Raw genomic sequence first — 19,122 nt, forward strand, 5'->3', positions numbered from 1 at the left:
ATTTTTGATAATTCGGCACCGCTCTGTACGAGAAATAGCCGGAGGAACGAGAATGAAGTGAAATACAAATCCCAAGTTTGTATGCACTCTTTATAGAAATTACTGCAAAATCTTGTTGCTAAGTGTTTTCTGGAGACAGCTGTTGATATCCGGAGGGAATGACCAATGACCTTTATCTTGATTATAACAGTTTTCCTCAACCATCTGTTTGTATGGGGGGAAGAGGGTAAGCTATGACAAACTGATGTTATTTTGAGTTAAGGTATTGGATTTCTATTTTCGTCCAACAGAATTTCTAATTGTGAATGTTCTCCGAACACGGAAATATCTATTGTATCAGTATTTCTTCCTCAGTACTGGAATAACACAGTTCATTAAAAATGCTTTCGTCTGAAGATACAAGTAGTGTGATGGATCAGAAATTTAATTCTACGCACTGTTTTAATGGGCATATGTAAGTACATTTATATGTTTCTGGTACATATATGGAGAATGAAATAAGGTCACTATACAGTTTCTTTTTTATAGTTTACCACTAGAATGACCTAGTTTTATTTTATTTTCTATACCTAGGTATATTTTATTTTCTGCTTTCTTGTAATTTTTGTCCTACTATAATAACAATATTTAAAAAATATATACTGTACGTGTATATACTGATCTTGCACTATGTATAATACGTCATTCAAAACAAAAGAAAATATACTTGATTTGAAAGCAATGATTCTCAAACTTTTCGAGCCTTACGCCCCTTTAGAGGGATGCAATTGTCCTGAACACCCCACGTCATCTTAACCAATCAACCCATGCACAAATCTGAATGCAATACTTGAATAAAGCAGTATAAGAAGCAGAAAAAGTTTCAATTCTCAATAACCGCTTCCTAATATTTTAAAATTTTCATATCTCGGAGCCTCTGAAGGTTAGACAATAAATTTGGAAATGGATTTTCATTCCCATGGACCCAGGGGTCAACTTCAAATTGATATAGGGGCCGCGGTGGCTCAGTGGTAGAGCGTGGGTTTTCTCGGAGTTCTCCCGTTTCCTCCCACTTTCTTCATTCCACCATTTCATTCAGTACTCATCATCACCGTCTCCTTTAGCATAACCGCGGGACGTAAAACTCAAAGATTTCATTTCATTTTTCAAATTGATACAGGACCCACTTTTTTGCGGCCATTTTGAAAATGGTGGCCCAAATCGAAAATTGTTTTCTACGAAAGTTGTTTCGTTTTTCAAGCACTACCGAATAAGGTATGATTCAATAGATGTTCCCATTAGAAAATTTGAAGGTGGCCCCAGCGCCCCTTCTAGAAGGGCCCTGGGGGTCACCACAACAACACGATGTGATGTGCTCTATGATATTTTCCTATTTTAGTTTTTGATTCATCTTTTTATTCTCAGCCGTTTCTGATTTGGACGTTTTATCTGATACAGAACACATTTTTGTGCCCATTTTGAAAATGGTGGCCCAAATCGAAAATGGTTTCCTATAAAAGTTGTTTCGTTTTTTAAGAACTATCGAATGAGGTATGGTTCAATACATGTTGCTATTTGAAAATTTGAAGTTGGCCTTTGGGCCCCTTTCCAGGAGGGCCTGGGGGTCACCACAACAACACCATGTGATATACCCTTTGACATTTTCCTATCTTAGTATTTGATTCATCTTATTCTCAGCCGTTTCTGATTTATAAGCACTGGACGTTTTATATAGAGGGTGGCAAAAAAGTAGATATACGGTACATCCCTGCATTGATCAAGTACCACATTCTAGTTTATGGGTTTATTTGCTTCCGCTATTGCGAGCTTAAGATAGAAGTAAAAGAACATGAAGAACAAATAATAAAGAAACTAAGTCTACCTGATGGATAACAAGAATACAGTTAGCTGATCAGTACGGGACTGTATACCTTTTTCTGTGCCACCTTATATATATATGTATGTGGTGTTAATGAACGATACCGACAAACTGTAAGAGGTGATTCCTCACATCAAAATAAGAGAAAAACTTCATATGGACCTGTGGCGAAAAGTGCATAGTTTCAGAGCTAGGGCTGTCCAAAGCCAAATTTCAAAGAGGTTCTATTTCCAATTCGAGAGACTGTGGATGGTGGTTCTTATCAGCGTAAAGGAAGTCATGCATATGCAATCCAAAAATGCAAATTTCATTAATGTTCAATGGGTGAACAGAGTATTCCCTGCAGGATGAAATTTCCAGACATGCCATCAACCAAATTTTGAGATATGCTCTGAATTTATGATTGGTCCAAAGTAGGCAAATGATAAGCCTTGATAGCAGTGAACACGGAATCCTTTGGCGCGATGTCGGAAGTGTTAAGGATCGTCAGCAGCATGGTCTCTCGTACTCGGTGCGATGTTTTCTTTCACGCTTATAAGTGAAGAAAACGTGAAGTATACCGTGACGAAATACATATCATCACACGTTATTCCGAACACACAGAAAAAGAACGTGGGGCTGCTGGTTCCTAACATTTATGACCTCCCTCTGAAGCGTTGGGTGCTCATTGTTGTCAAGGCTTGCTTCTTGCGTACTTTGGACTCTTCATGAAATGAGGGTATATCTGAAAACTTATTGAGAGCTTATCTCTGAATTACACCTTGCAGGAAATACCCTCTACACCTATTGACAATTGATGAAATATGCACTTTTGAATTGTGAATGCGTGGCTTCCTTTACACTGATAAGAACCACTATCCACAGTTTTGGAATTCGAAATAGGGCCTATTGAAATTTAGCTTTTTCGCGATTTTAGACAGCCCTACCTCTGAAACTATGCACTTTTTGCCGTAGATCCATATGATTTTTTTCTCTTATTTTGATGTGAGGAATCACCTCTTACAGTTTTGTGGGTATAGTTCATTAAAATCCTATATATATATATATATATATATATATATATATATATATATATATATATATATGAAAGGAATTTAAGACAGAATGGCAGGAGGACAAAATGGCAGGAAATAAAGGCAGGAGGACGAAATGGCAGCGGACAAAACGGCAGGAGGACGAAATGGCAGAAGGATAGAATGGCAGGAAGTTAATTTGGCAAAAATTATAACTCCTAGGGCTCGTATTTTTAGGTTTCACCTATTGTGTTTGTTAGTAGGTAACGGTTCTCGATTTATTCTTTTCTACCTCAAATGTCCAAAGCATATAAATACAGCTAAATTGAACCAAGAGCGTAAAAGTGCGTAAATATCAGTTATCCATGTCTTTTTTCTTAAATTTATTTCTTTTTAACCATCTTCCAATTGATATCTTGGTTTTATAATAATTCTAAGTAGTACAACTTTTATTTATGACGAAAGAATTTTCCCATGGACTCCCTCTGAATTTCTCTCAAGGTCTAGCTATCATGTGACAAAGAATTAAATCTACTAACTGCTTTCACACATAATATAATTTTGAAACTTGGGAGCCTAGTAGTATCTTTGTGTCTGTAGTATGTAATAATGCTGATACGTTATTCTCTTGAACATCTTAATGGTATTTGTCGTTTGACATCAGAAGACTGAGTTTAGCCTGCAAGTACAAGTTGCTTATAGTTAAAACATATCAGATGTACGATCTTGTTTAATAAAACCTGCCCCTCCCCCTCCTCTATCTGAAAAGCCCTATATTGTTATTCGCATATGAAATTCAAAGACAAAGGCAATCGTCTTTATCCAGTCATATTTTTATTTCAAGTGTAAGTATTAAAATGTGCTATGCATGGTTGCAAGAGGTTTTTTTTTTTATGTGTGTTAATACTCAACTTAGGTACCTAATATTGGAACTAATTTTCTTCATGAATTGATGTAAGAAGCGGCCGCGTGATTTTCGACCAATTATTTCATCACTGGTGTCTATGAGCAATGAGATAATAACAGTGGAAGACAAACTTCGTTCTTCTCAAACTTGATACTTTGAAAAACTTATGAAATTAGATTTGTTATCCAAATACATATTCAATCAAATCAGTTTCAGAAGTAGCATTAATCTTATAATAACGTAATACCTGTAAGAGTTACCCTGAAAATGTATTTTGTATGTTTTCTTTTTTTCGTAATTCAGAGATTTTCCCTGAATTTCACTGGAGTTATGAGGAACCTTAAATTATCAGGCATTCCACTTTAATCGCTCCCCTTTCACCCCCAATGCGATATTGGGTATATTTACAGCTTAGTGCAGCTTAAAGGAACCATGATCGTGCATATTTGATTTCTAACTTGCTTGCTTATAGCGTTGCCCTCAAGACGAGATGAGAATTCAGGTTTTCTCGTCTCATGTCGTAAATGTTTGTAAAAATCCGAATTTTCTCGAATCAAAATTTTCTCGTCTCGTTTTCTAAATTTATGTACAAAATGTGTTCTGATTTCAGTATTAGATTCATGTAGAATTTATCAGAATTCTTCCAGGTTACGACGAGTCCACGAAAGATTGATATAACGACAATTAAATCATATTTATTAACGAAGTAAATTGTGTAATGACTTGCGTATCTTTAAACGTTGATAAATGCTCTTTCTTGTGTTCATACTATTACCTTATCAAATTTCATATGACATGTATACAATTAATCATATGATATATATACAATTAATCATATCCTATATTTTGAAAACGGGATACGGCTGTTTCGGTGTAGGACGTTTTGGTGCAGGGCGTTTCGGTGTAGGACGTTTCGGTGTGAGGCTGGTTCGGTGTAAAAGTTCCAATGTTTACACCAAAACGTCCACTCTTCAAAATGAAAATTATTCGTTAGGGAGAAATAAATTCATGAAGTAGAAAATATAAATTAATAAATAAAATAAAAATTAAATGCTGCTGTAATTGACAGGGGTTGCTTATTTATAGTGAGTCCCCTCGCTTCACTCTATCTCAGAACTTCTTATATCCTCAAATGTTATAATTATGAATTGATTGGGGAAACGTTTTATGCTAATGATATATAGTAAAAAAGTGTGTGATGCATAAACATTGTGCACACCACACACACCTTATTACGGCAATAACTGTGCACAAATCGCAAAATACTGCACAATCTTTGAAAGGAAATTTTCAAACACAGGTGGGTTTTCTTCCAAATAACCGCTTTTATATCATGCATACCCAATAAGATTAGCAAATCTAGGAGAAGAAAACTGATTATGAATCAGTGTTGGGATATTGTATTTTTACGGAGATATAAACTCATGTTATAGTTGTAGAGGACAGTGTCAGAAAAGAGCCTCAAGAAAATTTTTAACGGCCTAAAGAACACAAGAAGAGGCTGAATCCTACCGGTTGTTCCTGCAGAAATGGTTTCTATTATGAGTTACTCTTTTGTTCTTAAAATAGGTTCAAAATTGATGAATTGTGACCACTCCACGAAGCTAATAACAAAATGGACTTTGCATTAGACGCTTGAAGAAAAATCTCTTGGAACCATGATCTCACAACACTTGATGTTAATTGTCCCGGATTTGACGCTTTCACAAGGGTATTTTCAAATTTAAAGAGGTTGTGTTGGACTATAAGACCAAATGTTCCTACAAAACAATTAACAGTGGTGATAATAAAACACTATTTGCAGAAATTAAAGGCTGTATGATGTAGCTACGAGTCATAGAATTTACTGACTATGTCACACTTTCTACTGTTTGTATCCCTGTAAACACTAAAGTACGTTCCGTCTGCATTTCCAAATTAAACCGTATTGATCAGAGTTATAAATATTTTTTTTTCCAATAACATGTGTTGCTTCATCTTCGGGACAAATGCATTGGCACTGGCTTCTAACTTTTTGGGCTATAGATTTAATCAAACGTCCTGTTAAAATAAGTACACAAAGGGGCTTCAAATCAGTCTGCACCTTCTCTCAGTAGTCCCTGCCAATTATAATTGTGTAGTGGAAATGGAAAAGGCTGAAAGTGCCAAGAAATAAAAAATCGATTTTTTGCATGGAATGTGTTGTCAACGACATCGCCAATAACCTAGAGAAGGTCGAAAGTGCCAGAAAAATTCCTACTAGTTTCTAGAGCACTCGCAAGGAGCAGCACCTGAAAGGATAAAGATCAGTTTTAGGAAGTTTTTATTGAATACTGGAAATTTTACTTTGTGGCACTTTCAGCCTTTTCCATTTCCATTACACAATTGTTCTTGGCTAACTGCACGACATTTCAAACAGAAGACTATTTGTAATTGTAATCATCATATTGGATCCGCCAATTTGAATTTTGTAATTTTAACGTCAGGTTCTGAATCACCTGTCCTAAAACCCCCTTGGCAGTAAGCTGGCCGTATCATTTAATCTTCTATTTTAATAATTATTTTCTGTTTATGCTTGGGGGCCACCTCTAACGTTCAAAAGGTTAGTATCTACCCTTAAACCCGCACCATTACCAAAGTAAAAAAAAAAAAAAAAAAAAAAAAACGTGAAGGTTATTTTTTGATATTCTACAAGTATGCAAAGTTTTATTCAAATCAGTAAATTACACTTCCGTAAGTCTCCTTGTTAGTGCTGTTCAAATGGAACAAATAAGTTAATTGGCGGACATGAAGTCAGAAAAACGATAAAATACGCCAATGTTACGAAGAGATTGAGCAATAACAATGAGACTCAATAACAATGTTAATCAGTTTACACTATTGCAGAGTGGCTACACTATGACACTTCATGACTGTTCATTACAAGCATATGATTAATGCAATCAAATATTAGGCTATACACCGAAACGTCCTTTACAGCCAAGCGTCCTTACACCGAAACGTCCGTACACCGAAACATCCGTACACCGAAACGTCCTACACCGAAACATCCTACACCAAAACGCCCTACACCGAAACATCCTAGACCCTTTGAAAACGGGAGATCCTATGTCTACCGAAAGTTCTAGTGTTTCTTGTGAGTACTCTATAATTTGTTTCCTCCGATGATTTTTGCACCGAGCTTCCCTTGAATTTGTGCGTATGCATATTTTATAGACTTAAAAATACTAGAGACAGTCACCAGAAAATAATGAGTACACATCCTACATATTCTCTCGTCAAAAACTTCGGAACGAGTAGAATCGACCAATTTTAATTCGTTTTCTTTGCCACAAAAAGTATCTGATCCTTTGTACAATACCGAGGTTAGTTTATTCGCAAGTTAATATGGAGTATGTATGTATTTTCCTTTTTTTAATGCTTGTTACTTAAAATGTTTTGCAAATAACTTCAATAACTTTTGAAACTGTTTGTCTTCACTTGAGTATATACAGATCACAGTGAGAAATAAAGATAAAAGCTGCTTCCTTCTAGTAATACCCGAAGAGATCTTAAATAATATATATAAAAAAGAAAACGACTAAAACTAATTTATTTTATTAAGACACTGCTGGTATGAATAGAAAGCTTGTAATAGCAAGGTGTTTGTAGATGACTGTCAATTAGAATTGAAATATTGTTAGCAGTTCGAATTTTGGAGCATAATGCATAAATCGAAAATTTATGTTGAAATCTTCATTTATCAAGCAAGAAACAAAATAATTTAAAACCCGACAATTCAAATTAACTTTCTGCCATTCTGTCCTCCTGCCATTTCGTCCTCTGCCATTTCGTCCGCCTGCCATTTTGTCCCCTGCCATTTCGTCCTCTGCCATTTTGTCCTCCTGCCATTATGTCCCCTGCCATTTTGTCCTCCTGCCATTCTGTCCGATCCCCATATGAAAGCAATTTGCGTAGACAACAAACAGTTCTTTTAAAGTTCATTCTGGTGACGCTCTTGGAGCATTCTCAACTGTTTTTTTTTTTCTGAATGCCACTATCAACTGGAAGAAAGTTTATTAGTGGAAACCTACTAATTGGTGAAAACATTTCATATTTCATTTATAGAGCAGTGTCAGTTAAACAATATAGAGAAATATCTGAAAAATACCAAGTAAATATTGGTTGACATTACATTAATCGAAGAATCGTTAACACGTGAATACTTCTGATTATCTGAAACTAGATAATGTCAATGAATTCTTGCCTGTAATCGGTCAAATGCTTCTCCATATTATTTAGCAGAAACTTTTCAGTAAAGCCGTTGTGATTTTTAATAGCTCTTCACTAATAGATGGGAGGAAAATGTTAGGAATATGGAAAATTTTGCTTTGTTATAATGAACACCATATAGTTGGTTTAGAACGGAACGGTTAAACATAAATGATGAATTCCAAATCATTGCAAGTTGATTGCAGTGGGTCGAGCAAAAATAGTTCCTTTGAACTTTATATCTGAATAAAGTGCTATTTACTGAACATCTTTCGTACGAAAAGAAAACTCTCCAATTGTATTTTAATTTATTATATCCATGATTGACTTTTCGCACGTTTATTGAATATTCTCAGTCCCACGAGAGAACTCTCATCTTTCATTCACATAAAGTGAATTTGATGGATGTTATTCTTGTGTGTAGCACGTCAGATATAAACTACCTTAGCTTAGTTTCGAAAGACAAATATTCGCATTTTCTGATTTATTTATTTATTTATTTTATTTTATTTTATTTTATTTTTTTTTGAAAGAAAGTTGTAGTGTCCAAGTCGTGTAAGCATGAGTTACTTTGCACCCTATTTCAATTATGCAAATGCTCTGTATATGTGTACTCTGTATATGTGTAATTCATTTAAATTTCGTCCTCGTAAAAGACATCTTTTCGAGACCTAGATGATTCAGCGATAGAACGTTCATCTCTGGTGTGCGAGGTTCTTTATTCGATCTCAGGTTGAGACAAGTTGGCTTTGTGGTAGACAAAAACCATGTGCGTGGGTTTTCTCGGGTTTCTCCGGTTTCCTTTTATTTCATTTATTTCATCATGTCATTCAGTCTCATCCTTACCTCATTCTCTTCTTTAGCATACACGGTATGACTGTAGGACGTAAAGCTAAAGCAAAAAATGTCAGTTTGCTCATAGAAATATAATTGTGGAAATATAATTATAATTCGTCGTTATTAATATTGAGATATATTGACAAATATAAAAATGTGTAATGTTATAATATATTATATATAAATGGAAAAGTAGAATATGTGTATTAAAGGTGATATTAAATATACGAGGGCTATTCAAAAGGTAAATGCAGTACCGGCGGAAGGGCCGGGCGAGCGCCCGGGGCGCCAAATTTTAGGAGAGTTTGGGGGGCGCCAAAATCCTTGCTAAATTTATATGATTGTAAACGGTGAACAAAAAATTAACTTTTTCATAAATTGTGTAGCAACATTGGTTACTATCTCATGCTATAGACCTCACTCTTTATAACAACCCCGGTTTGTTCTTGAACCTTCTATAAAGGAAATCCCTTCATCCCTTCACCTTATTTGTCTATAAAAAAATCTCCGCTAACAAAGCTAAAGGCTATTGTTGAGAGTTGGGAGTTTTGAGCAACAATATCACGCTCTGACACAACCGCCGCGGTGCCGACAAATTGCACTCCTTGCGACAAAGCTATGTCGGCCGCTCTAACAGTACACACAAACAATATTGAGTTATCGGCAACCAAAAAGAAATTAGTCCTGTTTGTACTGTCAAATGTCTCGTGAAAGAAAATTATAAATCAGAAGTCATGTACATGTAGTGCAGGCTTCATGGTGTGCTTGTTCTTCTTTTGTCCTTTGAATTTCGACTCTTAGTAGAAGAATCGTTGCGTTAATGTGTTCTTTATCAACATGTCGGAAAAAAGAAGCCTTCTGGAAACGTATACAGAAAAAGAAGAGCACAATTAGCGGCTGAAAATGAGAAACAGGCAGCAGCATTAAAGAAATTATTTCGTACTCCTGAAACAGACAATAATGGAAATGAGAACATAGAAGCAGAGAATGAGGAAACCAGCAAGAAATCACCAAATATTCCAGAAGATAACAACACAGTACAGGTAAGTAGGCCTACATTACGTAACGTATTTTCGTTTTATTACGTTTAATAGAGAAGAGGTGCTTACACACGTAGCGTTTTAGCAGGCTGGGGTGGGTAGGTAGGGTGGCGGCCTCTCAGATAGGCGGCGAACTTCAGGCTCAAAGAAAGTTCTTTCCCCATTGATATAAGTAGCAATAATTACATTCTATACCAACACTGATGCTTGATACATGTACCAAAGCGATAAGACTTTTACTCGTTAGATGTGTATTAACCAACTTTAGCTGTATTTCAAGCATTCATCTACTAATTAAGTAGAGGGCCTCCATAGTCTCTAGAGGTTAAAGCGTTGGACTCATGTCTACGTGCTCCTGGGTTCAATCCCCGAACTTTCCGCTTTTCAACGGCAGGAAAACTGGGGAGTCACATAAATAAAGATATGACGGTCACTTGGCCTGCAAAGCTCCTAATACGCCTGTTGGCGGGTAGTGACACGACCGGTTGACCCGCGTTCTGTTACCCAGGTGGATGAATTTTTACCACTCGCTATCAGATGGTGTTGGAGCAGGCCCAGGATCTACTGGTCTGCCGTGCCAGTGATTATTATTATTATTATTATTATTATTATTATTATTAGTAGTAGTAGTAGTAGTAGTAGTAGTAGTAGTAGTAGTAGTAGTAGTAGTATCGTCTACTAACTAGAATTCTGAAGAGTTAAAATGTATCATTGTTACCGTTAACAGATCCCCGTGGAGTTTCGCTATCACAAATTTTGCAATAGACTCAATATTTCTTAAACATATCGTAAATAAGTAACATGTACCAGGGTAAGACTATATAGATTATGTTTCTATCCAATACGATTAACTTGACTTGAAAAAACGTGTTCGGCTTCGGCAGCTAATTTGAATGCATTCGCATCTATTTTGTGAATGCACTGATTCTTGATGATTTTCACAACACAAAGTTGTTAATGAATACGGAGAGAATTTAATTTTTATGTACAGTTAGCAAAAGAAAAAATGAGACCATTCTTACGTAGATTCTGTAAGACTATCCCCATTTTTTGTTTTCCTAACTGTACATTTTCACAATGAACACAGAATATGTAGATTCAATATTTATACGCAGTTATTTTATCATTTATGCATTTTCTTCACCTTTAGAATACAAATTAAATATATATTTTTCTTTTAAGAAAAGAAACTTTATTTGTAACGTATTAGTTCTTTTCCTTTCCACAGGTGGATCGATCGAGCATTTCGCAGGAGGAAGAAGAACAATTGAAATCTGGAACAATTGATATACGAAACGAAGATGGATCAGCATTTCCACAGGAAATTGTAATAGACGTAAGTTAAACATTTTGCTATTTGAGTAACATACAATTGCGTGGTTGAATATCACGCAATTACAGCACTGTGTAAAATATGAGGAAATGCAATGAAACATAATTACTTTTATTATTAGAGTACATTGCAATTCGACAGGCATAAATTATAAATTCGACCGACCGACAATTGTTTCTAAATATTTTGTACCAATATGTTCATGACGGCCTAGCTAATATATATATATATATATATATATATATATATATATATATATATATATATATATATAGTTAGCTAGTGGGATTAAATTAACTATGTTTCACTTACTTTCCATGAAGCATATACAATATTATTGATTTTCTTTGGTTTAATTTGACGGGTGTTGCAGATGAATGGGTCATTTCGACCTGAACTCGGGATATAAATCGAATTATTATTTTTGTAACAAATAAGCAAGCAGTAGAACTGATTAAATAGAGACTTTTCACTAACTGACATTTAAAAAAAAATCTTTTAACAGACTATAGTTTGGCCACATACATTTTACTGTAATTATTTTTTTTCAATCTGTTAGAAAAATGAAAATACTGAGGTTCAAACTGTATATGCTTTTGTACAGTAATATAAGAAAGCTCATAATTTGCCTGCTATTAGTAATTAATTTATGATGATGATTGGTGTTCTTCCCGGAGGCATGTGTTTGACCCCGAAGGTCTCTCAGCAAGGTGAAACCATGGTGGCTTTGCATTGCTTTCCATGGGATGATGATGACGTTCTAAGGGCGGGATCCGAACCACTTGTGTCCTCACCGAGAATCGAACCCGAGCTCCCGTAGTTATAAGGCGATGAGCTTAACCAGTCGTTCTGCGGAGACACCAATTAAATTTTAACATGCCAAATATATAAACAATCAATCAAAAACATCTTTAGGGTCACACTTACTCAATTTTTGGAATTCATTTCTTGTGTCTAGGTGCATAATATCACTGTATTCCGTTCAATTTGCTTTGACGGAAGACATGTGGGATAACATTTTTTTTTTTTTAATAATAATATGTAATATTCATTGCCTTAGTGGTTGAATGACTAGCAGACTCGTATTTGATGCAAGAGTTATCGGATTCTATCCCCCAAGGCTTTTTATATTGAGCATCGCAAGGAAATCGGAAAGCTTTTCAAATAATATAAAGTACCAAACTCTAATCCAGAAAGCCCCAAAACATTACGATGCCAGTCAACTAACTTATCACATACCAACCACGGGCGTCATTTCAGACTTCGCTTGAGGGGGGCAAGAGCACCATCGACATTAGATTTTCACATTTTGTACTAGTATATTAATAGACATCGATTAAAGTATATGTATTCTTCAAACCCTTGGGGGGGCAATTGCCCCTTCCTGCCCTCCCTAAATGACGCCCCTGCTACCAACCCACCACATTTAAAAAGAAAGAAAAAAAAGGACACAGTCAGTGGTGTTTCGGACCTTAAAAACAGAGTTTAGTTTTAATTAGTGTATAATAATGTGCATATTTTAAAGAAAATACAGATAGTAGGAATTACAAACTTGCTAAGAATAATGTTCAAAGAAATGTTGTTTTCAAAGTTGCATATTTCTTAGGTTAAGTCAGCCACGAACATGTTTGTATCCCGGTTGATCTGGTCGTTCATTACTGATTCAACTTCGTAAGAGGCATTTGTGGTGCCAATCAGGGTCAAGGCATTTAATCACATTACAGCACTTCAATGCTGAAACCGAGAATCCTAAGTAGGGCTTCAGAAATCCTGGGCAGGTTTTCCTATGTATAGAAAAGAACATGACGTGGACGTCTTATATTCGCACGAAACCTGTATTTATTTACTTATTTATTTATTTACTTCAATTATTATTAAACTTTTCCTCTCCCCTCTTTATTTATTTATATCTCACATCTATCGGAGGCTTATTGGTCATGCGCCATTCTAAGTTTTGTGTTTATCCCCGGATGATCTAGCTGCTTGACCCCCATCCCACCAATCTTCGGTGCAAGCCTACCATCTTTAAAAATTATGAACACAATTTTAAAAATTCCATTCAAGTTTTAGTCACTTATTCTTTGTTAAGAAGACAATGTTTAAAATAAATTTAACATTATTTTCTACTGACTTTTTTTTTTTTTTTTTTTTTTTTTTTTGCAGGTGTTGGAATCTCAATCAATCGATCTTGATGATCCAGGAAATTGGCCAGAACATATTACGGACAGAATGCGTCAGATACTTGTTAGACGAGGTCCAGTTCAAGTCTCCAAACGAGAGTTCCTAGTAAACAGCGAGGGTCGGCGATTTACTAGAAGTAACTACAAAAGACGTCTGCACAATGGAGAAGAAGTTGTTCGTAGTTGGTTTATTTATTCAGTGACTAAGGATGCAATATTTTGTTTCTGTTGCCGTCTTTTCGGTGGTACTACAATGTCACTCTCTTCTCGTGAAGGATTTTCGGATTGGAAGCATATGCCCGGACTGTTATCAGACCATGATAGATCTTTGACTCACATGAAGGCTTTCCAATCGTGGTTTGAACTTGCAAACCGATTACAGTCAGGTAAAACAGTTGACGCTGGAAACCAAGCAATTATTCGCAATGAAACTGAGCGTTGGAAAGAGGTTCTCAAACGACAGCTGTGTATAATTCAGTTTCTTGCTTCCCAGAACTTGGCATTTCGTGGTCAAAATGACACTATTTACTCAAGAAACAACGGCAATTTTCTCAAACTAGTTGAGTGTATTGCACAGTTTGATGTTACTATGGCTGAGCATTTGCGACGAATAACATGTAAAGAGACACATTTACATTATTTGAGCAAGGACATTCAAAATGAAATAATTGAACTCCTTGGGTTAAAAATAAAGGATAAAATTTTGACTGATCTAATGAAAGCGACATATTATTCCGTAATATTAGATTGTACACCAGACGTAAGTCATACAGAGCAAATGACACTAATTGTTCGTTTCGTGAAGGTAGAACTGGGTAAGGAACCATCCATTGAAGAACATTTTTTGGAATTTTTGTGCAAAATGATTCTTCAGGAGAAGGACTAACTACCACTATTTTGGAAGAATTAGAAAAACTGAAAATTCCTCTCTCAAACATGCGTGGCTAAGGGTATGATAACGGTGCCAATATGAAAGGAAAGCACTCAGGCGTTCAAAAAAGAATATTACATCTAAATAGTCGAGCATTTTTTGTCCCTTGTAGCTCCCATTCATTGAATTTGGTTGTGAATGATTCTGCAATGTGCTGTAGTGAGGCTGTAAATTTTTTTGCTTTATTGCAAGAAGCATACAATTATTTTTCTAGTTCCACATATCGTTGGTCTGTTCTGCAAAAACATATATCTAATTTCACTTTGAAACCTGTTAGTGATACTAGATGGGAGAGTTGTATTGATGCTGTCAAATCGTTTCGCTACCAGTTAGGAGAAATTTACGATACTCTTTTCGAAGCATCAAAGGACTAAAAGATAGACGTTATGGGCAAAGATAAGGCTTGTTCCCTGGCCAGGAAGCTCCTGAATTTTAAGTTCGTTTGTGTTGTGGTGTTTTGGTATGAAGTTCTTTCTTGTGTTAATGTGGTTAGCCATGTTTTCCAACAAGAATCAGTGGACATTCAGCAAGCAGTTGATCTGCTTAAGAAAACCAAGTGTCGCCTTGAGAACATGCGAAGTGATTAAGGTTTCCAGAATATTTTGGTTGATGCCAAAGTAGTGATGGGTAAATTCCCGGGAATATTCCCTGGGAATATTCCCGGGAAGATTCCCGAAATGGGAATTTATCCGGGAATTTATGTTCAATGAGAAAGAAAATTGCCTTCTATTACTATATTATGATTTCAAAGTTGAATTAATTTTTATATCATAGCATATTATTACTGTTGTCCACAGAGGATTCTTTAAAATGTATATTCTGGACGGTACTATGTTACTTTATTAACACTTTATTATGTTTAGAGAGAGCGCATAAATGTGTATTTATTTACAATATGTTCTATCAATTAAATATGTGTGAAAAATTATATAGTAACAGTTTAAATTTATATGTAAGTGGATTTGCTCAACTTGACTCTATTACTGATATTATAAACACATTAAATTTATAAATGTTATAAACCAATTAGATTGGTTAAATGCTAGAAGATACATGTCTCACCAATTTATCAACATTTGCGCATACATATTTATGTTCACAAAATTTGCAAGATACTTACTTATCTTTATATTTTAGCACGTAACATTGTCATACACGACCTTTCATTCTACCTATTTCTCGACATTCCATACGTTAATTCACATGTAAAAGAACTCCGAGTACTTCTTCAGAAATTCGAGTCAGAGAGAGGAGACAGACCGACGTCTATTACTAATGATGGTTCAGGATTGATTAATAGTATTTCATCTCTATTTTACATAAATCTAATTTACTTTACAAAATGGTTCCTTTTCATCATTTGTAAATTAGTACTTTGCTAATTTTGGCTGTTCTTTAGCATTGGGGCCAGCTTTTGCACCTACTTTTTTGCGATATTCTATTCCGATGCGGTTGTTTTATGGTTTCATACGTTAAATTACGTTACTAATATTAAATTCAGAGAGCGTTGCAGAGCGAGCGTTAGCGAAAGAAAGCGGGTTAGAGCCCCCCATGGTACGTTGTTTTCTATCTTCGTTACCAACAATTCACGTTCTTTTCTCACATAAATCACTTCCACTTACCTTTCTGTTTTGTATAAATCCGCTACTGTCCTAAAGAAAATGTGTTCGATACTTTCTTGACTACTTGAAGATCACTATCAACTCATTTCTTCCGTAAATCATCCTACTTTTTGCTAGTTTAGGCCCCCCAATTCTAAACAATTACCTTACTTTTTAGTGCAAATGGAAATGGAACTTAAAAAATGATATTATTAATTATATAAAGTACCGTCAAATAATTTAAAATTTTTTAACCTCCAAATTCTTCAAAAACCTAGAAGTAAATCATAATATATTAAAATAAAGTAATTAGTCATATGGTTCTTATAATTTGGAAGATAAAGTAAAGAAATGGAAATAAATTCCTTCCCGGGAATTTATAGGCCAGGGAAAAAACCCGGGAATATTCCCATTTTTAAATTCCTTCCCACCGGGAATATTCCCACTGCCCATCACTATGCCAAAGTAATTGCTGAAGAGCTCGACATTCAACCACAATTTGAGAATGAACCAAAACTCCGACCTAGAAAAGTCAAACGACAATTTTTATATGAATCTGAAGACGAACCGATTAATGATCCATACACTGCGTTTAAATGTAACTTCTATTTTTGCACATTAGACACAATTATCTGTTCCCTGAATGAAACTGAAGCAACAACTGAAGCAGCACAGCGAAATATTTGGGTTTTTGTATGACATCCATCCAATAACGGACAAAGAGTATTTACTAAAGTGTTGCAAGGACTTACAACTATCTTTAACAGACAAAGATCATTGTGATATTGACGGATTTCAGTTATATCAAGAGCTCTTACTTTTACCTTCATTTCTCGGTTCTGAAAGTGGGAGCAAACCGTTGCAAGTACTTACATATATTTGCAAGAACTCCCTTATTGGGTTATTTCCAAATGCAACTATTGCTCTAAGAATCTCACTAACTATTCCTGTAAGTGTAGCTTCAGCAGAAAGAAGGTTCTCCAAGTTGAAACTTATAAAGAACTACCTACGATCAACGATGACGCAAGAGCGTCTTGTAGGCGTTTCTATGATGTCTATTGAATGTGATGTTCTGTGTGAGCTTGACACTGATACTTTAATTAAAGACTTTGCAGAGAAAAAGGCACGAAAAGTTAACTTTACTTAGCATTGTAAACAAGTCAAAGGACAATTTGCATTAAAACTGTATAAAGATATAAAATTATATTTCTGGTTGTATTATTTGTATTACGAAACATTTGTACAATGCTGTTACAAAATATATTTAAATGTTCTTTTGTTCATATATGTGTTCTTTTTCGCAGTTAACAAGATTGTTTATGTATATATGTGTAAATAAATGCTGTATCGCATCATCAATCTTAATTTTATATAAATCGTTGTTTCTTGAATCGCTCTGTAAATTTCTAATCAGTGACGTGGAATATTTTGCATGCTCATCTGTAAATAATTGTTTCGTATATCGTTAACCAAAACTTACTCTGTGTATTTAACTGACAAAAGTTAAGATCTTACTCAGTTTGATAATTGATTCTTATAGTTATAGTTATAGAGTTCAAGGAGTTATCCTTTAAAAGCAGCTATCTGTAAGGCAGCATAACAAATTTAAACTCAGTAATACCAATGGGTTGTAGGTGCGCAGTATGGATTCTTTGCCCGGGTGATATTTTCCCCTTCCGCCGGCCCTGGGTAAATGTTTCATGATATTTAACCCAGGGTTCTTTCCTTCATAGTAGAACTATTATGGAAGTACCGTCCGAGCGACATCTACAACGATAACGTTGTATGTAACATTAGCAATCTGTGCCAGCTTACAAAAAGGGATCAGAGGCGAATTATTTGAGCAATATTATGTATAAAGAAAAAGAAAGACACACAGAGATTTCGAGACATTATTTTTTGTAATCGGTAACTAATAAAAGAGAGTTGTTACTATAGCAACGTCGTAAATAAATGTACAGGTACGTAGACATCTTGTCGAGGAAATAAGTGTATGTATAAAGGTGTAGACATCTTGTTGTATATGCAGAAAGTTGATTATGTACGCTTCTCATGGTTTAGTATTAAAAACCAGCTAAGAAAGTGTTAAAACGTTGTGAATTATTTTGAAGATTATTAAAATACGAACCAGGACAGACCCCTTACACGTGGAAACAAACAGTTAAAAATTGAAAAGAGCTTAGCTGTTTCTTCAATTTATGCTTCCTTCCTCTTTGTTTCCTTTGGCTCTTGATCTTTTACTTAGTATTGGATTCTTCTTTATATATATATATATATATATATATATATATATATATATATATATCAGGGGCGTCGTTTAGGGGGGGGCAGGAGGGGGCAATTGCCCCCCCAAGAGTTTGAGGAATACATATACTTTAATAGATTGTCTACTAATATACTAGTACAAAATTTGAAAGTCTTATGTCGATGGTGCTCTTGCCCCCCTCAAGCAAAGCCTGAAATGACGCCCCTGATATATATATATATATATATATATATATATATATATATATATATATATATATGGTTCCTTCTGTTTCCCCATTTTCCACTTTTATTAACTATAATAGTTTTGTCACAATTCACAGGTTCCGCCTCTGGACTTCAAACGCTAACAAGGAATTGCCCTACTACTGTGACTGCAATAGTACACATGTAAGTTTGGCAACGAAGCATTATGGCGTCCTGCGTAAGCATGAGATTCAGCCGCTAAAACTATTTCCGCAAACACAAAATAATATTTGGATAAAATTTAAAATATAACACGAGAAACGGTAATTTAATATCCAAATTCCGTAATGAGACAACTACTTGTAAAATAATTTATGCTTGTAAGTAAAAATTTCATAAAACTGAGCACAGGAGTAGCAAAATCTAACAGCAAGCGCCATCTTGCGTACTCATCTTAAAACTGATGAAGTTTTTCTCTTATATGTTACTTTTTCAGCTAACAGAATACATAAGCACAGAAAATAGTATCTCATGTTGTAGCTGACGCATAACTCTATTTTATAGTGTAATACTTATAATATGTGCCATTTCTTTACGCGTTGGTTAAGCCAATGAACTAATGCTTATACTGACTTCCGGGTAGTGATCCATTTTAAAAACTACAGACTTGCAATTTAAAACGATAACAAGCATTTGCTTCTGACTGGACTAAAGCCGACAATAACCTATCTACAAATTTTT

At 35.1% G+C, this 19,122-nt stretch overlaps 2 protein-coding genes across 2 annotated transcripts in view; both read left to right on the forward strand.

Moving 5' to 3' along the window:
* Window positions 1–241: 241 nt before the first annotated feature.
* Window positions 242–19,122, forward strand: part of LOC145683841 (bile acid-sensitive ion channel-like) — a 105,816-nt gene continuing 86,935 nt past the window's right edge. The window contains exon 1 of the mRNA XM_081755437.1: window positions 242–454. Coding sequence (XP_081611563.1) covers window positions 381–454 — 74 coding nt within the window. The 5' untranslated portion in view covers window positions 242–380. The remainder of the gene's footprint in view (window positions 455–19,122) is intronic.
* LOC145683595 (zinc finger MYM-type protein 1-like) lies at window positions 1,526–17,924 on the forward strand. Its single transcript, XM_081754935.1, has 4 exons — window positions 1,526–1,530; window positions 9,720–9,888; window positions 11,114–11,221; window positions 13,382–17,924. Exons 1-4 carry the CDS (start codon window positions 1,526–1,528, stop codon window positions 14,282–14,284), a joined length of 1,185 nt encoding a protein of 394 aa, XP_081611061.1. The 3' UTR covers window positions 14,285–17,924.

This window comes from Thermobia domestica, chromosome 4 (assembly GCF_964235325.1).
Source record: "Thermobia domestica chromosome 4, izTheDome1.hap1.1, whole genome shotgun sequence".
Taxonomy (NCBI): Eukaryota; Metazoa; Arthropoda; class Insecta; order Zygentoma; family Lepismatidae; genus Thermobia; species Thermobia domestica.

Excerpts from the sequence above, each read along its gene's own strand:
- LOC145683595 (XM_081754935.1), top strand. Across the intron at positions 9,889-11,113 it reads AAGATAACAACACAGTACAG|GTGGATCGATCGAGCATTTC; the intron begins GTAAGTAGGCCT and ends TCCTTTCCACAG. Across the intron at positions 11,222-13,381 it reads CACAGGAAATTGTAATAGAC|GTGTTGGAATCTCAATCAAT; the intron begins GTAAGTTAAACA and ends TTTTTTTTGCAG.